Here is a 22,785-nt window from a genome sequence, read left to right as displayed (position 1 = left end):
TATTAGGTTAAAATTTAGAAATCCTCACATATACACAATGCAATTAAGTCTCACTAGGTAACAAGCTTCCGAGCTGTGCCTGCCCTGGCGGGGACCTCTTCATTTGAATAATAATTGCTGCCATTCATTTACAAGCATTCCTATATCTTGTATGCCTCAAAGGGCAGTTTGCAGCAACGGGGAAATTACATGACTGACTGAAAACACACATGACATTTAAACTAAATTAACAGGAAGACCAGTCAAGTCTGATATTTTTTGTCATGTGTCACCACCACTTAATAGAAATTTACCTCATCATTTTTGCTCTCCAAATTTCATACCAATGCTTTTTTTAGAAACACAATTTGCCTTTATGAAAAAAGAATGCAAGCACCACATAAGAAACAAATGCTATTTTAAACCACATGTGAAAATAAAAACGGCAACAGGAAGTAAAAATAAGGAACCTAACATTGAATAAAATCATCTCATGCAATCTTGGAGATCAAATGTATAGTTTCCATAATGTGTGCACACTTGACTTCAAACAGACCCAAGATGAGAGAGCTCAAGCTAGGGTTTTACAAAGTGAGCTTGCGAAACAAGACAAAGGCCCATGTGACTATCTTCACACTAAGGAAGTCTGCAGCTAGTAACAGAAGGAAGTCGATGAGAGAACATTCAAAACATTGGTAGTTGAAATCGGTAGGGAAATATGGACTCATCAGAAGGTCAGTGTAGAGGAAAATAATGTTTCTGGCATTATGCAAAGAGAAAGGACACAGATGAACAAACAGTCGTAGTTTCATAATGAGAGAAACAGTTATAAGATGTTATATTCTACATAAAGCATTCAAGTTATTGTAGCTTAGTAGTCATTTACTGCAGACAATGTGGAGAGAGGCAAAGGCCATTTGAAAAGGCAAGTTTGAAAAACCTAAAGCCACTGGATGAAGTTGTGCTCCAAGACTGATTCAAGGAGCCCTGTCTACGGATAGAAGTAGATGAAACCACCACCACACGAGTGCCAAGCAAACCCATTCTCTAGTGTAGGGAGATTTCTCAGAAAATCTTTGCTGGAAACTCATTAATTATCAAAGACCCATTCTAGGTGTGTAAGAGAAGGAAGGAGATAGAGAACACAGCATTTAACTATGTGCCTGGCTCTATGATGTCTTTGGCATACATGACCTAGGTCAACCCTCATTACTATCTTACAAGGGGGAGGGTATTATTTTTACCATTACACAGATAAAAAAAACCTGAGACTCAGAGTATTTAAGATAATATGCCCATGTGGCTAAAATGTGGCAAGAGTCAGTGTATGAATCCAGGTCTGACTTCAAAGACTGTGATCCAATAGTGTACTGTCTTGATGTGGGGGTGGAGGTGGGTTGATCGAGGAGGGGAGAAAATGAGATTCATTTTTGCACATTTGGAGTCTGAGGAGTCTTGGACACAAGCATTCACACTCGGGGACCGGGAAAGCTGGGTTTCCACTCTGGTGCTGCTTCAAGTGAGTTGTCTGACCTTGCACAAATCACTGCACTTTTCCAAGTTCTGGATTCCAGGTTTCTCTGTCATACAGATGAGCATTTAAGTCTAAAAATCTGGGATGGACACTGAAGAACTCTAAGTCTCCTTGTCCAGACAAGATGCTACTTATAAAAGGATCAGTGGAGGCCTGACCTGTGGTGGCGCAGTGGATAAAGCGTCGACCTGGAAATGCTGAGGTCGCCGGTTCGAAACCCTGGGCTTGCCTGGTCAAGGCACATATGGGAGTTGATGCTTCCAGCTCCTCCCCCCTCCTCTCTCTCTGTCTCTCTCTCCTCTCTCTCCCTCTCTGTCTTTCTCTCTCCCTCTCCCTCTCTCCTCTCTAAAAATGAACAAATAAAATTAAAAAAAAATAAAAAATAAAAAAAATAAAAGGATCAGTGGAATATTGCGGAAATTTAATGAGCATTCCTGACCATACTTTCTCTGGCAAAAGAGATAATCATTACTGAAATAAAGTAGGTAGAAAAGAATAGCTATTTAGTACTTGTTCCCAACTCTCGCTAAAAGCAGATGGCCTTCCCGATAGCTCTCCCTTATGCCCTTGCTTTGGACAAACTAAATACCTGAGAGACTTAAGGTTCACAGTATGCAAATCCAAAGTTAATTTTACAATGAATTTGACAAGAAAGTGTTAATACAGAATGAAAACAAATCTTATAGCCTCTGACTCAGATGTCTTCCTGTCTGTAAATGGGAACCACAAACCCTTAGGAGTTTAGTTCAACTCCAGATGAAGTGATAGAGAGATGCCCAGAGTCACAAGACCAACACAAGAATCAGATAATATCCTTCACCATTTCAGGTTACTCTGTGGTGGTTAAACAGTAAGATACAGCGAAGGTTCAGACATTAAAAAGATGCAATGAGAAATGTTTCCACCATTCCCTCCAATGCATTAAAAAAAAAAACCCTCAGATCAATAATATGAAACAGGAGTATGAACATGAAGTAACTATAAATAGGCACTATTTGATGATCAAGTGTAATTTTGCACTCAGAGAACGAGTCCAAATAATCAACCCCAGAAAGTACTTCTGTATTTCTGACTTACTTTTCAAATGGTTAAAATGTATATAAAAGAAAAAAAAATCTTTAAAAGTTTTCAATGAATTGGAAACAATAAACAAGCAATCTTCCATGTGAAATTAATGTTGACATTTAAAAAAGAACCCTGAGGTCCTGGCCGGTGGCTCAGTGGATAGAGCATCAGCCTGGTGTATGGACATCCAGGGTTCGATTCCCAGTCAGGGCACACAAGAGAAGTGACCATGTGCTTCTCTCTCTCTCTCTCTCTCTCTCTCTCTCTCCCCCTTCTCTCCCTCTTCCCCTCCTGTAGCCAGTGGTTCATTCTGGTTCATTTGCATCACTTCAGCCCCAGAGGGGGGTTGCCGGGTGGATCCCAGTTGAGGCCCATGTGGGAGTTTGTCTCACTATCTCCCTCTTCTCACTTAAAAAAAAAGCCCCAAGTACTTTAAAATGAAAGGCAGGGCCTGACCTTTGGTGGCACAGTGGATAAAGCATGGACCTGGAATGCTTCTGAAGTCCCTTGGCTGGAGGCTTGCCCAGTCAAGGAACAAACAAGAAGCAACTACTATGTCTTGATGCTTCCTACCCCCCACCCCTTTCTCTCTCTCTCTCTCAAATCAATAAATAAGATCTTAATAAAATAAAAGGTAAGAAAGCTGAGCTAAACTATGTATTTCTATAGCTATCAAATTTTAATACAAAAATATTTCAAAGTGCCTTTGATGACCCGTCTACATACTTATAGAACCCTTTGGAAGCCAATGATAAGTTCTGCTTCCAGGTAGCTTGTTCTAGTTCTATAGAGTGCCAAGGGCATGAGGTCCTTCAGCATCCGGATTCATATTAAAGAGTATAGTAAGGAAACTTATCAGAACTCCAAGGGGCTGTTTTGTCTCAAAATTGGTATATTCCATAATGAAAGGAAAGTGTATTGTTAAAAACAGCATATAACTAAAGGCTTCAATAAAACCAAGGTAAATGATTATATTTATGTCCAGGTTCCTAATAAAAAAGACAGTGAGGCATATGGAAACACTTCATTTAAAAGACACAAAAACGGCCCAGCCTGGTTGGCTTAGCGGTAGAGCGACCGCCCAGCACGTGGAAGTCCCGGGTTTGATTCCGGGCTAAGGCACACAGGAGAAGCGCCCATCTGCATCTCCACCCTTCCCCCTCTCCTTTCTCTCTGTTTCTCTCTTCCCCTCTTGCAGCGGAGGCTTCATTGGAGCAAAGTTGGTCTGGTCACTGAGGATGGCTCCATGGCCTCCGCCATAGGCGCTAGAATGGCTCTGGTCGCAACAGAGCAGCACCCCAGATGGACAGAGCATCACCCCCTGGTGGGCATGCCAGGTGGATCCCGGTTGGGTGCATGCAGGAATCTGACTGCCTCCCTTCTTCTAACTTCACAAAAATACAAAATAAATAAAAATAATAAAATATAAAAGACACAAAACCAGGAAGTATCTACAATGGGTATTGAATGCTTGGATGAAAACTTAGTTCAATAAAAAAGCTAATGTGGCCTGACCAGGCGGTGGCGCAGTGGATAGAGTGTCAGATTGGGACACGGAGAACCTGGGTTTGAGACCCGGAGGTTGCCAGCTTGAGCGCGGGCTCATCGGGTTTGAACAAGGCTCACTAGCTTAAGCCCAAGGTTGCTGGCTCGAGCAAGGGGTCACTCGGTCTGTTGTAGCCCCGGGGTCAAGGCACATATGAGAAATCAATCAATGGACAACTAAGGAACCGTAATGAAGATCTGATGTTTCTCATCTCTCTCCTTTCTTGTCTGTCTGTCCCTCTCTCTGACTCCGTCTCTGCCACACACACACACACAAAAAAAAAAGCTAATGTGGTCCCCTCTTTTAAATGTTTGCAGTGCTAACTCACCTGCCAGGTCCATGACATGACCAGACTATAAATTCTTCAGTATCTTGAGGAGTCCCTTGTCCTGGGGTTTCACCCACCTGACAGCTACTTAACTGTGACAAACATCTAAATGGAGCTCTTTTGATAAATTAGTAGGAAATCCCTACCAGCAATGTCCTCTTTCCTTCAAATGGACAATTCTTCATCTTTAGGCATTTCACACAGGTGAGGTAAAAGTAGGTTTACAGTTGCTCTTATGAAAAATGATACAATAATAAATAATAACACAAGAATAAACTGTGTTTCATGTACTCACAACTGTAAACCCACCTTTGCCCTACCCTGTATAACCACTATACTCAGGGGAATATGGCTTCAAGTTTTAAAGCAAGATTGGGCAGGTGAATGGAAACATAACTCACGGGCAAGTGGGCTATTAGTAAAGTGAATGAAAATGGCAAGTCACTTAAGTTACTTTCCTTAACAACTGTCAAAAGAAACATCAGGCTTTAAGAAAAAAGAACAAGAAATTATTAAAGATGGATTTTTAAATAAAAAATAAAGAAACAATATTCATGTTCTTAGTTGAGGGGGATAGAACCTTTCTTTATATTACTTATTTTCAAGGAAATATGACTAATTGAGCCCAATTCCAATAAAGGTCAACTTAAAAGTTTTATTTAAAAACTATTCTTGCTAAGATTTAAAAGATAAAAATTAAAACCATAAGCGTCCAGGAAGCTGATGGATACTAATGTATCCAAAAGCCAACTTAATGGAAATCTGTAGTTTACAATAAACATTAAGTTGCACCTATAAGACTAGTTGACATCCTGACGTGCAGGGCACATACAACACAATATACATTTGTTGAATTAGTGAACAGTTGAATATATTTAGGTTTGTTATGCTACTACTTCTTTCTCCTGTTTTATGAAATCAAACTGCTAACCCTTATAAGTTTTCTAAAAATAATATCTAAAGAGAAAGAGAGATGACTGGCATCCAAAACTTATAATTTTACAACTTATGACCCTACTCAATAGATCAAGAAGGTGATAGCACTTGGATTGCTTCTGTAAAGTCTAAGGAATTCTTTCCCTATAATTTAAAATTATAGACCACATAGAGTGTCTTAACAGCATATGGTCAAGTTTATGCGATCATCTGAGGAGAATAATGCAACCTCATAAAAAATGCAGATTTAACAGTAGGGCATTAATTCATGCCAACCCTGCTCGCAAGACAATCATCAGGGACTCCCACATGAAATCAATATGCAGACATCTATTTAACTTTTAACAAGGGCTCAGTAAGTAAATATCACGCTATAGACCACATATGTATTCCTTATTCACAGGCAAACAGCAAACATAAAAAGCAGGCTGGTAGTGTCAAGTCATTAACAAATCAATCAATAACTGCTCCAGTTTGCCAAGAGAGGGCAAAGATGTGCAACATCTGGAGAGCAAACTGCTAACCCACTGCCGAGGTGTGATCTGTGTACAGCAGAGGCTTCCAGATTTACACGGACTCTAACACAATTTCTCTAAGAAATCTTAAGTTCTATTTTGTCTTCTCAGGCTTTAATAAGCATTTGAAAAGATTCCTCTTTCATACTATTCCTAGACACCAAAAAGCCTAAGCTCTCCAAGGACCACAGTGGGACACGCTACTCTTTTGACTCCCCAAAGTGTCTGGGACTGAGACGGAACTAAAATATGCTTCAGCATATTACACGGTGAGGAGTAAGCGGTTTAATTCTCGAATCCCCCATTTCTACTGTTTCCAAAGCAAAAAGTTTTAGCATTTTGGGGAGACAACACGTATTCACATGTAGCTAATTCCTCCAAAGCGACCGAGAATGATCCCAGTTTTGCAAAAACTAAATGTTTTTTAAAGTGTAAGAGCCCTGTTAAACACCACTGTCATGATGCCAAGCCCCTGAGAATATCATCCTTTGTGCATTAATTTCAGGGTGGCTGCTACTGCTGTCTGTTTCATGTCACTGAGAGCCAACACATCCCACTGTATCTGAGGTCACTGACCCAACTTGTCAGCTAACAGACAATGACAATGAAGCGGAAACAAGGAAGTTTGGTCACTGGAATAAAGTTGAGCTTCCTCAATTTACACATGATAAAAACTACTTATAAAGCGACAGCTAGACAGCAACAGAGCTCAAAAAGTATTGCCCATTTTCTCCTCTCAATCCATTCAAAAAAATCAATAGCCAAGACCCAACCCAAAGCCATACAAATGATGCTCTTAGTTATAATTATGAGAATTGAAGGCAGTATCAGATTGTGGGGGGTCAAATGTCCTTCCCACTAACAGCAAGAGGGAAAAAAAGAAACCTCTTTCTTACTCATCTTCGTGACTTGATCTATGGGGAGAGCATGACTATTTGTTGTCAAAGGCAGAAGTTAACATCAGCACACACACACACATCCTTGCTGGAAGCCAGTCGTGCTGGGTTTTAAATGAGCCTGCGCTGTATTTATTCACCCTCCTGTCTTACTTCCTGGGCAAAGAGTTTAATGAATACTTCACAAAACAATCCACAGAAGAGACAGCTTTATTGGGAGTAGAATTATAACAGCAATCTGTCTGTGCTGTGAATGGCAGTTTCCTTACTGCATGTCCCCTCTCTTCACTGGAAATCTGCCGCCACTCTACTGTCTCAATGATAAAAGTGGATTTCATAAAATCATCCACAAAGAACAGGAAGAAAGTTGGGAAACGTGCTCTTATTACCTCCTGTCCTCTCTGGATCTGAGAGGCTCAGTGAGCACCTTTCCAGGGCGTGGATGACAGCGGGTCTTCCTCACCCAGCAAACTGCGCCGCTACATCACGCCCACTACATTTTGTCTGTTTCTCAGGTTAAGAGTTAAGGGCACACACAGCCAGGATGTTAGAAACAAGTTGCAAAATGTGTGGTCTGCCCCACCCCCAGCGCCGGACAGAAACCGCACCCACTTCCCACCGCGGGGCTCTTCCCCGGCCTTACCCTGCCCACCAGGTTGTCCTGAAGCAGCGTCTCTTGCAGCACCGGGGCCACCTCCTCCAAACTCAGCATGTGGCAAAGGTCAGCGAGTTCCTCCTGTCCCAGGGACCCTGTGCCCGTCGTGTCAAAACTGTCAAACAGCTCCTTGAGTCGGGCCTCATGCTGGTCCTGCTCCACCTCATCCATCCCATAGCCCACAGTGCTCACCTGTGCGGGACAGACAGAGACAAGGACAGGTTGGGGCAGACCCTGGTATCTGGCTGCTGCCACCCCTCAGCACACCACCCCTACCCTCTGCAAGCCCTGGTCCCCTAGTGCTGGTGGTTGGGACCTTGGTGAGGGCCAGAAGGAGAGGTAACACTACACCCACCCCACCCCCCAGCAAGACCATGGGTCTCTGCAGGACCCAGCCCTGGCCAGTGGAGCTGCCCCATGCACGCACACCGGGCCTACCCACAAGGCTGGGTGACCGCAGGAACAGTGCCCGGAAGGGGGAGTCTTGCAGGTAGGAAAGTATCCCCTCCATGGCGGGGCAACCAGTCTGTCAAAGTCAATACTGACAGCAATTCTCTATCAGCTCATTTGGCCCAGGACTTAGAGACCAAGCTAGAACACTTCTGACCTCCAGTCCTTCCCAATGCAGTAGCTGTTCGTACAGGGCCAGAGCTTTCATGCAAGTCCCCGAGCTCCAGCCGGCCTGTCCAGATGTTCCAATCTGCTAGCGTGGATGGGGTGCTGCTTAGTGGCTCTTCCTGCAGCCCAGCTGCCCCCTTGGTGGTGAGACCAGGGGTTGCAGCAGCAGGCACTGGATGAACACGTCTGATACAAAGCCACCTTTCTGTTTATACGAGACCAAATACCTTTTACATGAGTTCCTCAAAAAGCAACTCAATTAACTTCAGGGGTGCAATTACGTGAGGTGTGACAGGAAGACTATTCCCTGAAGCCTGCTTTAGTCCCAGGGAGGTTTAGGTAACGCTTGTTGCCTAGAGAAAGGAGAAAACAATACTCCATCCTTTCAGATGGTGAGCTTCCAAGGAGCCACAGACGACATGAATCATACCAAATCTCAGGGGACCTCTACCATTCTAGGCCACCTCACCTCTGTTCACCTGGTTACTCTCTCCGTTCACCCGTCTTCCTCCTTCTGACCCACCCAAACGCCAGACCTTCTGTTTTTCTGATTTCCATGGAATCGGTAAAAACATGAAGTCATCAGTAACTCTCATAATCATTTTTGCTAAAAATATACATCATAAAATACTAGGTACATCATCCTTTAAGAATGAAATCTGATTTTTTGCTTGCACAAGCATTCATTTTTAATGTGTTGGGTCTTCCCATCAAAGTCTGACATCTGCACATCTGGAGGTCCCTTCCCCATGATGCAAAGAAAGCCAAACGCTACACACACTCTTGAGACGGTGACCTCAGTTCTCTGCAACAAGACTCTGAGGATCAACCCTTGACTATAAAAAGCAGCAGCTTTAAAAAAAAAATTATCTTGCCAATGTAATATTTTATTGTGATAAAAACCAAATAACATGAAAGCTACCCTATTAAGAATTGAAGTGTACAGTGCAGTGCTGTTCACTATAGGCACACAGCTCTACAGCAGATAGCTAGGTCTGTTTCATCTTGCACAACAAGCTTTATACCCACTACGCAGCAACTCCCCATTTCTTCCTTTCCTGACCACTGCAAACACCACTCTATATTTCAAGGCAGCACCTTTACGTAAACCAGGACCTGGGTCAGAAAACTCTAACTTCGAGGAGATGTTCCATGGCACAGATCATTACAACATGGGAAACATCTGAGTTAACATGTTGAACACATCCAGAACTGAAAATAATTTGAGGCCCTCCCACACAAATCAACGATGCTCTAGGTTGTGGGGCTTTCTTTTCATAGACAACTGTTCAAAACATAACAAGCTAAAACAGAGCCAAGATCATCCCAAGGTTTCCGCAGAACCAGGTGGATCCAGAAGATGGATTCCAGATTTTTACTATGGCTGCTCATTAACATGGAGTGGCACCGTTCTGGTCTAGGCTCCTGATATCAGAAGGTCTCTAGTCCTAATTATCAGTTTTTCTATTATTAAGGTGCTGCTGGCTCACTGGCTGCCTTCCCAGAGCTGGTCTGTTGGGTTAACTAATCATCATGTAAATGTTTTCAAAATAAGTTGAAAGTGCTATATAAACATCAAAGCATCAGAAAAGAAACACCCAGGTGCTAAGCAAAGCCACAAAAGTTAGAAATTTAGAAAAGGCCAGGCTTCATTAATGAGATTCACTTCAAGCCTGCCAGTTCATTGTCAGCTCAGATCTGAGAGTCCCCAAGGTGCTCTGGGATATTCCAGGTTGCCATGGCTCTCAGGCTCACTGAGTTTAACTGTCCCTTGGGCTGTAATCTGACCAACTTCATAAAAGCCAGAGTATTCTGCTCCTGCTTGATTTTGCATATTTTAAAAAAACTCAAAAGTCAAAGAATGCTAACACTTCCCCTTTTAAAAACTATTTTTAAGGGTTGGAGACTTGACCATCTAAACCAATGAAAGAGGACCATAAAACCCACAATGTACTGAGAAGTCCTGATCTTATCCATGGCTTTGAATTGGATAAACTATCATGCCCTGCTCTTTGGGAGGTCACTGAATTTTCACTAAAGAAAACCTCTTTTATTTTATAGTAGCTTTCTTCTCTTTTTTAGCGAGAGAGACAGAGAAAGATAGAGCGGGACAGGTAGAGACAGACAGGCAGGAAGGGAGAGAGATGAGAGCATCAGTTCTTCATTGCGGCACCTTAGTTGTTCATTGATTGCTTTCTCATATGTGCCTTGACCGGGGGGCTGCAGCTGAGCCAGTGACCCCTTGCTCAAGCCAGTGACCTTGGGTTCAAACCAGCAACCGTGGGATCATGTTTGTGATCCCACGCTCAAGTTAGCAATTCCGTGCTCCAACTGGTGAGCCTGCGCTCAAGCTGGCAACCTCAAGGTTTTGAATCTGGGTCCTCTGCATTCCAGGAAGATCAGATGCTCTATCCATTGCACCACTGCCTGGTTAAGATTCCTTCCTTCCTCCCTCCCTTCCTCTCTCCCTCCCTCCCTCCCTTCCTCCCTCTCTCCCTCCCTCCCTCCCTCTCTTTCCCTCTCTTTCTCTCCCTCCCTCCCTCTTTCTTTCTTTCTTTCTTTCTTTCTTTCTTTCTTTCTTTCTTTCTTTCTTTCTTTCTTTCTTTCTTTCTTTCTTTCTTTCTTCTCTGTATTTCATCTCTCTCTTTCCCAAGACACCATGCTTAGGAAGACATTATTTTGAGTAAAGGGGGAAAACAATCCTACCCCTGCAGAACAAATGATCGTATGTAAGGCAATGTCCAAAAGATGTTACATACGGTGATGAGTTGTCAGTACTCGTCTGGCACAGAATGCATTTTCACTGGTTGACATTATTCCCCAAATGTTCATCGGTAATCTCATGTGCAAGAATTTGTTTCTCCCTACTTGCCAGAAATTTCTTTAAGAGCAAGGTCCACAACTTCTATTTCTTTTACAGCTTCCCCAAATGCATAGTACAGTAGAGTCTTCACATCAGGACGCAGTAAACATGGACTGGCTGGGTATATGGAGATTTCTTAAGTGGAAACTTAACCTGAATGAGAGCTACAGAGAAAAATGAGCATATGTAGAGTATGAAATGCCTATTCCTTCTGCAAACACCCCTCTACTACTCACCCCCTTCCCATCCTTTTTCAAAGGCATTTTAAGTCCTAGACATAACAAAGCAGAAGTAGAAAGCCAGCACCCACTGCCAAATTGTACCCTGCAGAGCTGTCTGATGTTTGGTTCAGGAGTTAGTCAGTGAGTCAATGGATTCTCACACTTCAGGTGCGATTGTTTGTTATGGGATGTGGCTTTGGAAGACAGTCTACACTTAAACACCTTCCCTGACCCCTCGTTTGTAGAATGGGAAGAATAATACCCATCTGGAAAGGTTGTCCTGAGGGTTAAATATGGTAAGCAATTGAGAGTAGCTAATCCCTTAGAAAACTGATACAAGAGGAGAATTGAGAAAACCACCAAGAAAATACCTGTGACTTACAAAGAAGGGGTAACCTGAAGGGAGGAACTTACACAAGTCAATCAGCCATAGGTCTGCCTTTAAGGATGTGGAATGCCAGAATCTGGGGATTAAGAATGGGCATAGTATGGATTATGTACATTAAAATGTGATTTTACTAAATGGTAATGGAGGCAGGCAATGTTCAATGTTTCCTCAACCTTTAAAGGTGGCCTGTTGATAAATTTAATGTGAAACAAAAGCAGAAAGGCTGAAATATAGTTGAAACTTCAGAAGAAACAATTTTTTAAAAAATTCTGAGCATTGACTATAAACCTGGCCTCTGCAGAGTACTTTACCTATATGATCTCATTTAATTCTCCTAATGCTTTAAAGTAGATATCGTATTCCCATTTAAGATGTAGAAATTGGAGGTTGGCAAAAGTACTCAAATTGTGGCCTGACCAGGCAGTGGCGCAGTGGATAGAGTGTTGGACTGGGATGAAGAGGACCCAGGTTCGAGACCCCGAGGTCGCCAGTTTGAGCGTGGGCTCATCTGGTTTGAGCAAAACTCACCAGCTTGGACCCTGGCTTGAGCAAGGGGTTACTCAGTCTGCTGTAACCCCCCGGTCAAGGCACATATGAGAAATCAATCAATGAACAACTAAGGTGTCGCAATGAAAAGTGAATGATAGATGCTTCTCATCTCTCTCCGTTCCTGTCTATCTGTCCCTATCTATCCCTCTCTCTGACTCTCTCTTTGTCTCTGTAAAAAAAAAAAAAAAAGTACTCAAATTGTCAAAGGATACAGCACTAACATGAAGGTGGAGCTGAGATTGGAATCCTGGTCTCTGACTCTAATACACTGTCTCTCAGTCCTATATATTTATACATAGTCCTATATCCATAATAACAAATGAATGGGACCACTGAAATTATATTGGCTAATCACCTATCTCCATCTTTATGTGTTAACCAGCTGAACAGTACCAAGTACTAGAACACTTGTACTGCTGCATGGGACAATTGATGGCCACAAACTTGTCCAGGTTGGAATGGAGAGTGGTAGGGCTCCTCCCTCCCTACTACCCGGGGACCACTCATTGACTAATTATAGCCTCCAACGCATTAAGAATACACAGAATAAGCAATCTCTTTTTACTAAAGCAGCTTTGGGATTTAGGGCAAGGAAGAAATAAATTTGTATGTAAAAATGATCATGAAGAATCCCATATTTTCAACAATGGGCAAAGGCCAGGAATTGATAGTTGTTAAATTAATTCCCCCCAAACACTTAAAGATGTCTAATTTGTGCAATTCAAAGCTTTCCACTCAAAGCCTGACACCCATCTATGACAGGCATCTTACTCAGAGATAAAGAAAGTTGGGTTTGGAGTGATAAATCTTTCTTCAAATGGCAAAGAACAATTCCAGTTCTATAAGGCCTGCCACAAACCTGGGCCTCCCTTTAGACATTACCTTCCGAAACAAACTGTCAGAAGGGTTTACCACTCCTCTGGAATAAGAGGCCCAGTGTGGGCGATATCTTGGAGTTCTAACTAGGGATGGTTCAATAAGAGGCAGATGCACTGAGCTATTAATCAAAACATTTACCATCCAGTAACCACCCATAATGAGAACTATTCGGAGCATTTTCCTTCCAAATAACTCAAAACAAGGCTGCCAAAATGCACAGACCCTGACAGGGATGTCCATTACAGAGCGGTGCTATTGTGCACCACTCGGCAACCCTGGCTGATGAAATCACAGTGCCAACTGAGACTGTTAGAGACATTAGGTGGAGGGGAAGCTGGAATGATGAAGTCCCCAACATAAGGCCAGCATGAAGTGGAGATGTGAACTTATGAACTTTCCAGCATCCAAGATATAGAAAGGAGCTTGTAAGAATGGCACCCTGGCCAAAGGGGACGTCTGTTCTGGGCCAGAGGGAGTGAAAGGCGAACAAAGCCTGGCAAGGGAAAACCAAATAATAAATGAGCACAATGCCAGAGACCCTCGCCCAGGCCTTTTATTTCCCCTCCAGATGGTCCAGCAGCTGAACAGCTACGAGGAATGTCTGCATGCCCCCCTTGGCTCAGATGCTTTCCTTGGGTATTATAATGGATGCTTTTGGATCTGTGTTCAGACATAGCTGTTGGGGGTCTGCAGACCAGGCAGTGACCACCAAGTGGCTAATTTAGTTACTTTGTAACTAAAGCGATAAACATGCACAAACCCTGCTTTGGCAAAGCTTTTCATGAGAGCCTTTGGCTTTCCCATTTGGTAAGACAGAGACTCATAATCCAATGATCAAATTAAAATGTTTCTTTTTCTTCTCTCATTTCTGCACTTTAATTTACTACAAAGATTTCCAGTCTTACCATTTTGGATGAATCAAATTAAATAGGGATGAGAATAAATTTCAGTTTAGCAAAAAGCTTAATAGAAAAAGCAATTCTCCCCCCCCCCCCATTTATATATCTATATGGACTATTTCTGCCCAGAACAACTGCTCCTCAAACTGATTATTGTCAGATAGCCTCCTCTCTGCTCAGACAGCACCTCGTGTCTAGCCGGATACCAAAAGCACAAGGATATCACCAAGAATAAAATGGTAGAAAAATATAATACAAATCTTAAATGCCAGCACACAGGAAAAAAAAAAGTCACATTAAATTTGAAAGAATAACAACCTCTGCCAACTACACTAAATTTAACTTAGTTAAATTTAATTTAGCTAAGGTTCTCCTACTAATATTTATTCTAAAACATAAATAAATTTAGTATTTTACTATCTTGAATGATGTGGGCTACCCAATCAAGTTAACTTAGGAGAGCTGGAAGGATAAAATCATTCAACATCAATTCAATAACCTGTAGTCAGCTAATAAGTAAAACTACAGAAGCAGAAAACCAGCAGCCTGTTTGTTACTTTCTTAAAAGAGACTGCTGGTAACAACTTTTACTTCTTGGGCCATATTAACTCTTTTTTTTTTAGATCTTATTTATTCATTTTTAGAGAGAGAGAGAGACAAGGGGGGAGAAGCAGGAAGCATCAACTCCCATAAATGCCTTGACCAGACAAGCCCGGGGTTACGAATTGGCGACTTCAGCATTCCAGGTAGATGCTTTCTCCACTGCGCTACCACAGGTCGGGTCATATTAACATGTTAACTCAAATTAATGTAAAATGTATGCAGCTACAAGAACAGTTCCCTGTGGTCAAAGTGAAAAGCTTCATTTTTTACATCTATAAACAGCTTTTCTCGCCTGACCAGGCAGTGGCGCAGTGGATAGAGCGTCGGACTGGGATGAGGAAGGACCCAGGTTCGAGACCCCGAGGACGCCAGCTTGAGTGCGGGCTCATCTGGTTTGAGCGAGGCTCAGCAGCTTGGACCCAAGGTCACTGGCTCCAGCAAGGGGTTGCTCGGTCTGCTGAAGGCCTGCGGTCAAGGCACATGTGAGAGAGCAATCGATGAACTAAGGTGTTGCAACACGCAATGAAAAACTAATGATTGATGCTTCTCATCTCTCTCTGTTCCTGTCCGTCTGTCCCTGTCTATCCCTCTCTCTGACTCACTTTCTGTCTCTGTAAAAAAAAAATAAATAAATAATTAAAAAAAAACCCAGCTTTTCTCAACTTTGCTTTTTAAGTGAGCGTTAGAACATAAATACTTTGTACTTTTTCCATCCAAAAGCTGGAATAAATGGCCAATTGCTGGTATGTGTTGCAGTCAGAAGTATCCTCATTTCAAGGTTGTTCACATGGACATACCCATGATCTTTTTAAAATTCTATTTTACTTGTAAATAAGATAAAATATTTTTTTGCAAGCTTCAGTAAGTCTTTCTACAAGCTCCAGCCCAACAGATGTAAGTTCAATAGCCAGAATTCAAACCACATAATTTATTGGCCTACCAATGAATTGGCAATCTATAAAAATAAACCTCCTGAAAAGACTCCAGGCCGGTTGAATCCCTCCAAAGCACTCTGGTCAAACGTGCCAACCCTTTATCAATGTTAACCTGGTAAAAACGTATTTTCATTATCAACATAAAATGGAAGCATCAAGATTGCTGAAATGTTAGTTTAGAAAGCCATTTGCAGTGACATTTAAAACAATTTACTTTAACAGCATTTAGCTTATGATAAGAATATTGCCCATTAAATTAAGATTGGTTGTTCAGTATCCGCTGGAGCCCTGTTCTCCCCTCTGTAGCAGTTAATATCTTTTGATATTATGGGTCATCACATATCTAATATGAAGGGGAAAAAAAAAGAACAAGAAAAAAGACACTCATGCCATTCTGAGCAAGTGCCTATTAAAATGACTGATCCATGATATTTTAATGCAAAGACTGTAACCTGTGATAGCTTCCTTTCTCTTGTCCCCTCTAAAGCCTTTGCCTGCTTTTGCCCCATGTTCGACCCATTTGGAACATCCTACCCTTTAGCTATACTGCAGCTCAGAATGCTTTCCTCTGAAAAATCACCAGAGAACAGGTGAAAGTAAACAAATCTGCAAAGAAACTCCCCAGCAGTTCATTTGACCTCCCTAAGGACAGTGACAACAGCTTAAGAGACCACAAGAAACTGGTTTTGCAGCCAGCCTGTAATGTCACTTTTATACACAGTCTGAGAATTTTCACAGCCCCCTTCAACTCTAGAGCAAGATGTGCCAATATTCTAGGTCAGCCACCAGCATGCTAGACACTAGAGAAGATCAAGATAAAATTAAGCGCTCTCTCTCTCTCTCTCTCTCTCTCTCTCTCTCTCTCTCACACACACACACACACACAATTTCCTTGCACATTGTCAAGCCTCAGGAAACAAGCAAACATATACATTTATTTTAATGTACATAAGGAAGCCAACTGAGAATCTTCGATGGTCTCAGGAGCTTAGCCCATGTGCCATGGTGGACTTTTAGGATTCTAATCCTAATCAGTTACCACCTCAGGCACAAAAGACAACCATGCACTCTTGTTTTCATTTCATGAATTCAGAAGTTAAACTGTATGGTAAACCCATCTCAGGAATTCCTCGGCACCAGGAGAGGATCTGTTCCAGTGAAGTGAAGACAGCATTAGAACTCATAATAGCCAAGTTGTCTAGACACAGGGTACGTGGGAGAACAATCTTTCCAGCCCTCATTTTATTTGCAAGGCCGAGGCTAGGAAATCGCCTTTTCCTATCTCTATCTCTTTCAACTTCACAGAAAGAGCTCCCAGGGGTAAACTGTTTCCATCAGCTCTGTCCTTTTGTCGGGGACCGGTTTGGCAGCTGCAGAAGCCCAGCTCCTGGAACCCTGGAAGCTTCTCGCGCAACACTCCACACCTACATTCTGCTGGTCTGGCGAGCAAGGCTTTCAGGCAACCAACGAGTGTCATTCAGTTCTTTGCCCTTTCTTACTAGTAATTGCCCTAGGAAAGTCCATATTCATTGATTCCACACACCTTCGGAAACCCCCACTTTCAGGATAGCTCTCCGACACTCCAGACAGCCAAGGCTAACGCGTTGGGCTTCCCCAGACTGGTTTCTCTTCAGCTTCTCAATCACAAGGCAGCCTGGGTTGCTCAAGGCAATAGAACAACTACCCTTTCTGCTGCTTCCGGACTCAAGTCCATTCCTGGACCAACACACAGTAGCAGCTCTGAGCTCGCGGTTGCGAGCTGGGACCATGCGGGTGGCGAGGGTGTCCAGACCCGACTGCGCGGCGGGGCGCGGGAGGCGAGGTGCGGAAGGGCAGGCGCGCCGCCCAGGTCCCTGGCAACCTGTGATGCAGATTTGTTCCTAACCCGCCGGCCCATCGCCGCCCTCAGGAACCTCAGACACCCGACTGTATCGCCGGGCAGCACGCTCTCTCGGTCCCCGTGGTCCTCTCCTACCTTCTGTCAGCCTCTCCGCTGCGCCCGCACAGCCGGCCGCCCGCCTCCAGTGCTCTGCAAAGCGAAGGCGGACGCTTTGTTAGGGCGCAAGAAACGGGACAATACTTCTCAGGCGGCGCTGAGGTTCTGGGCGGGCGTCCTTCAAAAGGACGCAAATGGGAACCCGCGCGACCGTCATTTCCATATGTAAGGGACCACCTTTTACAAAAGCGCCGCTCCAGGGGCTGCGGCGCGCGTCCTCCCCACCCCAGGCCCGCCCCCGCCAGCGCAGTCCGCGCCCCCACCGCCAGCCCCTCCTCCCGCCTCCGCAGCCGCCCCCTCCCAGCCCGGGTCCCCCGGGAGCGTCCCGGCCGGGCCAGCCGCCAGGCCACCCGCTACCTCGCGGCCGCTCCTTGCGCCCGGCCGGTGGGGAACGCTGCCGCCCTGGCCCCGGAGTCCGAAGGGGAAGCCCCCGCCTGTCCCGGTGCCGGATAAGTTCGGGGCGCACAGGGCCCCACAGACGGCGTGGGGGCAGCGCCAGGCCTCCGCCACCCGAGGCCGTGAGCGGGGGTTCCGGGAGCGGGCGCTCCGCTTACCGCGTCCCGGGGCTCAAGCGCCGGTCGCCGCCGCAGGGACCATGGCCGCGGGCGCACTCGGGGCTCGCACGCGCCGGCAGCGGCAGCGGCAGCGGCAGCGGCAGCGGCAGCGGCAGCGGCAGCGGGACGGCCGCGCCCAGCGCGCTCGGCTCCCGGCTCCACAGCAGCCTCCAGGAGCTCTGGACGTCGGGTTGGAAGGGCCAGGCCACCGCGGGGAGGAGGAGCCAGGGCGGCGCCGGCCCGGGCGCGGCTCCTCCTCCTCGATCCGCGCCGCTTGGGCGGCAGAGGGAGGGGTGCCATGCGCCTCCCGGGCCCTCGCGGGGTGTCCGGTTCCCCTCCCTCCCGGCCCCCAATCTCCGCCGAGACGGCGCCCCGGGTTCCGACTGCTCGTGTCGCCGGAGCCCGGAGAAGCCCAGTCCCGTCTTGGGTACTGAGTGACTGGGGCGGTTGCTTCGAAGATTTGAACTTGGAAACACCAGGGCTCGAGAAGGTGCAGGTGGAGGAGGCTAGCGCCCCGAGGTTGCCCGGGGACAGCGGCTGGCGCATCCACCACTCGACCCCCTGCCCTCTCGCCTTCCTTTCCTGGCAAATAAGTCCTCACACACCCCGCTGCGCCCCGGACACCCGGCGGCCACTTCTAGGTGTAGAGGAAAGGCCCCGCCCTCAGCCAGCGGTACTATAAGGTGAAGATGTGGGTGCCTCTCTCGCCCTAGAGTTTTCAGCTCTCGAGCGCCCATTGGTCGTCATTGGAAGAAAGGTCCCGGAGGCCAAAGGGCTCTAGACTCGACTGTGAACCCCTTTACAGCGATTTCAACACACCTACTAGATCTAGACCGGCTTCCGCATCTGCCCCCCATGCCATCATAGGCTCCACTCCCTATCCAGTCTTCCGCGGGTACACTCAGCGTTCGGTCACTAGCCACGCAACCGGAAACTCCTTGGAGCTGGTAGTTTTCCCGCCAACAATTGCTAGGTATTTACCACCTCCTCCCACTTTTCTCCCATTCCCCCCCACCCCCCACCCCACCCCCACACACGCAAAGCCTTCGTTTCCTCACTCTCCCATCCCTACACTTCTGACCTGGGTGCAAACAGGATTCCAAGACCAGGCCATGAGCGGTGGCAGCTGTGGGCTGGGGCGATACTCAAGACTCTCTGAGCTGCAGGGTTAAATGTGTTGCCCTTGAAAAAGGAAGTCTGGTTATTTCAACAAGAAACTGGAGAAAGCTCCCTTGCTACCGAAAGAACAAGGGATAGACAGGAAGAAAACTAGCATGTGAGAATCAATCCACTGTGCTGGAAACTCAACAGAAAGATCTTACCTAATCCTTACACCACCTTTAGAAGACAGATACTATATATTACATTTTACAGTGAAGGATGTTAAGGACCTTGCTCAGAATCACACAGTTAGTACTTGGCAGACCTGGGATTCAAAAGCAGATCACATATGTGATATAATTATGTGAAACTAAGAACACGCACAAACGAGTGCATGTAAAACTGGCAGCATTTGAATAAGGCCCTAGGATTGTATCAATGTCAGTTGCCTGGTTGCGGTAGTAGTGTACTAGTTATGCAAGATGTTATCACTGGGGGGGAAATTGGGTAAAGGGTATAGAAAGAATTTCTGTATTATTTCTTCACCTTAATGTGAATCTACAGTTATTTCAAAGAAGAAAGTTAAAAAAAAAAACAAAAACAGGTAGATCAGTCTTATTTTAGAACCAAGCTCTCTTTCTTGAACACAGTACGCTTGGAGAGTAAGAGAAGTTTGTGTTCCATGTGCACATCCACATGTGTGTACATTATGCATGGTTGTTCAGACCAGTAATAACTATACAACACACATACAAACTGTTAAGCAAATACCTAACTTGTTACCAGAATGCTTCCATAAGTGTCATTTTATATACTGAGAGAATAATGTTCACCAGGGATCGATACAGCCCAAAGTCTAAAAAGGTAAGAATAAAGACATGTTTTTCTTGTTTTACCTAATCTCTGCCATGGGAGCCTCACCTTACTGGTTTTCTCTCCAAACATACTTAAGGATCCTTAAGTATGAAGCTGCAAGAATCCTTAAGGATGAAACTACTCATGTGTTTGAAGCATAGTGATTCTTGGGGGCCAGAGATGTTGGAACCAGCATTCACTCCCTATGGAGGAAGTTCAGAATTGGTGAAAGTTATATAATTGGAAAAACAGGAGATACTCTTTCTGGAGAGGAGTGACCAGTGCGGAGCTAGTGCTGAGGCTAGGAACTAGAAAGTACATTCAACAGCCTCCAACCTCGGTACAAAAGCCGAAGAGGCGCAGCATGGGGACTTCGTGGTATAGCATTGTAAGAGCATTTCTACTAAGGTAGATACTTGAACACAATGTTCCTGCAGTTTAGGATAAACAGGGTAAAAGGTTAAGTGACTTCAGTCCACTCAAGTCACTGGAAGAAAGCAGGACTTACCTTAGAACCTATCACTTAAGAGAACTTTTCTCTCTGTTAAATCAAAAATGAAGATCACAGCAGAAATAGTAGCCAAGCTCCAGCTCCACAGTATATGCAATATTAGGAAAAATGAAAAAGAAATGTAAACATTTACCCTGTGTTAATATCCTTTCCAAACCACATTTCACTCTGATCTGTTGTAGTTCATCTGCCTCTGATACAAATTCTCATTTTACAAAGAGCCTTGTTCTGAGACCCAGGATTCTTCAAGTATTTTGTAGAAGACATTTTTGAATGGCCTTCTGCAACATTTTTCAATATTAAACTGGCTTTCTCAGATGATTAAAAGCTCTAAGAAGTTACCTAAAGAGTAATCCAATGAAGAGAAAGTTGTTCTTTGTTTTTTCCTGAAAGTAACTTTGCAATGATTAGTTTAGAGTCAGGACAACACAAAGATGAATATTAAAATAAAAAAGGAGAGAGAAAAAGCAAGTACAAGCTTTGTAAACTTCTTAGGGTCTCCAGAGTTAGAGTTGCCTTTTATTTCCTGGTCAGGGAAAGCCTGTAGCTCTAACCAAACTGAGTCAACCCCCCAAAGTTGCGGTTGCATGTATCAATAAGTTATTTCTCATGTACAAAATAGTAAACAAACAATCCCCCTCCCAAAAAAAACCCCCACCTTACCTGTCACTCTGAAGTAATTCCCAGATGTCCTTCTACACTTCTTTTTTTTTGAGACAGGCAGGAGAGAGAGAGACAGGAACATCGAGCTGCTCCTGTATGTGCCCTGACTGGGAATCAAACTCGCAACCTCCGCACTCTGGGAGGACACTCCGACCAACTAAACTATGGGCCAGAGCTTAATTTTTATTGATTTTTTTTTTTTAGAAAGACAGAAAGAGGAAGGGGGGAGGGGGAAGGGGAAGGGAAGCATTTGTTGTTCCACTCAGCCATGCATTTTTTGGTTGCTTCCTGTGTGTGCCCTGACCGGGGATCAAACCCACAACCTTGTTGTTTCAGGACAATGCTCTTAACCAACTGAGCTAAAAGAGCTTTCATTAGGAACTAGGAATTTCTCTTCCTTTTCCCTCATAAAAAACATGAAGTAAGAGGAAATGGATTTGGCACTATTTATTTATTTATTTATTTATTATTATTATTTTTTTTTTTGCTTTTTCTGAAGCTAGAAACCGGGAGGCAGTCAGACAGACTCCTGCATGTGCCTGACCGGGATCCACCCGGCACGCCCACCAGGGGGCGATGCTCTGCCCATCTGGGGTGTTGCTCTGTTGCATCTAGAGCCATTCTAGCGCCTGAGGCAGAGGCCACAGAGCCATCCTCAGCGACTGGGCCAACTTTGCTCCAATGGAGCCTTGGCTGCGGGAGGGGAAGAGAGAGGCAGGGAGGAAAGAGAGGGGGAGGGGTGGAGAAGCAGATGGGCACTTCTCCTGTGTGCCCTGGCCGGGAATGGAACCTGGGAGTCCTGCACGCCAGGCCGATGCTCTACCACTAAGCCAACCGGCCAGGGCCACAATTTATTAATTTTTACAGTAAGCATTGAGCACCTACTCTGTGCTTACTGCTATCCTGAAAGTCACGAGATATTCAAAAGAAACATTAATCTTGGATTTTGCCCTTGAGGAATGTATCATTATCCCTGGAGGAAGCAAAAATAAGCACACACAGGACAGTAAGGGAATAACGTGAGGTGCATTGGATTCTAATCAGGTCCTCCACTTGGGGGACACACATACCACAGTCTGACGGAGAAGAGAGGACTGATTTCCTAGAAGCATGGCTTCTATCAGGGCATTCAGCCCACTGCTTTTCTTTCTTTCTTTTTTAAAAATTTTATTTAGAAAATTAAATTTAATGGGGTGACAGTTATCAATTAGAGTGCATAGGTTTCAGGTAAACATTTCTACAGCATTTGAACTGTTGATTGTGTTGTGTGCCTATCGCTCAGTCAAATCATTTTCCATCACCATATACTGTTCCTCTTATTGCCCTCACCCCAACGCCATCCCCCTGGTAACCACTTCACTTTTATCTATGTCCATGAGAGGATTGGATAAAGAAGATGTGGTACATATATATACAATAGAATACTACTCAGCCATAAGAAAAAATGACATATTGCCATTTATGACAACATGGATAAACCTTGAGAACATTATACTAAGTAAAATAAGTAAATCAGAAAAACCTAGCACTACATGATTTTACACATAGATGGGATATACAAACGAGATTCATGGAGCCCATTGCTTTTTTTTTTTTTTTTAATTTTAGAGAGTAGAGAGAGAGAAAGGGAGAAAAGCAGGAAGGATTGACTCCTATAGGTGCCTTGACCAGGCAAGCCCAGGGTTTTGAACCAGCG

General features: G+C 44.5%; 2 protein-coding genes across 10 annotated transcripts in view; one reads left to right on the top strand and one right to left on the bottom strand.

Annotated features, from left to right (window-relative positions):
• The window catches only part of NIN (ninein), a 118,501-nt gene extending 98,508 nt beyond the window's left edge, over positions 1–19,993 (bottom strand). For 4 of the 9 annotated variants that reach the window (XM_066344137.1, XM_066344141.1, XM_066344142.1 and 1 more), the window contains exons 1-2: positions 8,062–8,114; positions 7,443–7,646 (exon numbers count right to left, since the gene is read on the bottom strand). In XM_066344137.1, the coding sequence (XP_066200234.1) occupies positions 7,443–7,646; positions 8,062–8,112 (255 nt within the window). In that variant the 5' untranslated portion in view covers positions 8,113–8,114. Of the gene's footprint in view, positions 1–7,442; positions 7,647–8,061; positions 8,116–17,384; positions 17,439–17,959; positions 18,055–19,981 lie in introns of those variants that run through there. The other 5 variants (XM_066344139.1, XM_066344140.1, XM_066344138.1 and 2 more) reach the window with 5 other exon arrangements.
• LOC136377062 (basic proline-rich protein-like) lies at positions 17,540–18,397 on the top strand. The gene has a single exon (XM_066343619.1). It carries the CDS (start codon positions 17,540–17,542, stop codon positions 18,395–18,397), a length of 858 nt encoding a protein of 285 aa, XP_066199716.1.
• Positions 19,994–22,785: the final 2,792 nt, after the last annotated feature.

The sequence above is a fragment of the Saccopteryx leptura genome, chromosome 6 (genome assembly GCF_036850995.1).
Source record: "Saccopteryx leptura isolate mSacLep1 chromosome 6, mSacLep1_pri_phased_curated, whole genome shotgun sequence".
Taxonomy (NCBI): domain Eukaryota; kingdom Metazoa; phylum Chordata; class Mammalia; order Chiroptera; family Emballonuridae; genus Saccopteryx; species Saccopteryx leptura.
The sequence above is the reverse complement of the archived record's forward strand: the minus strand, read 5'-3'. Positions and strand labels throughout refer to the sequence as shown.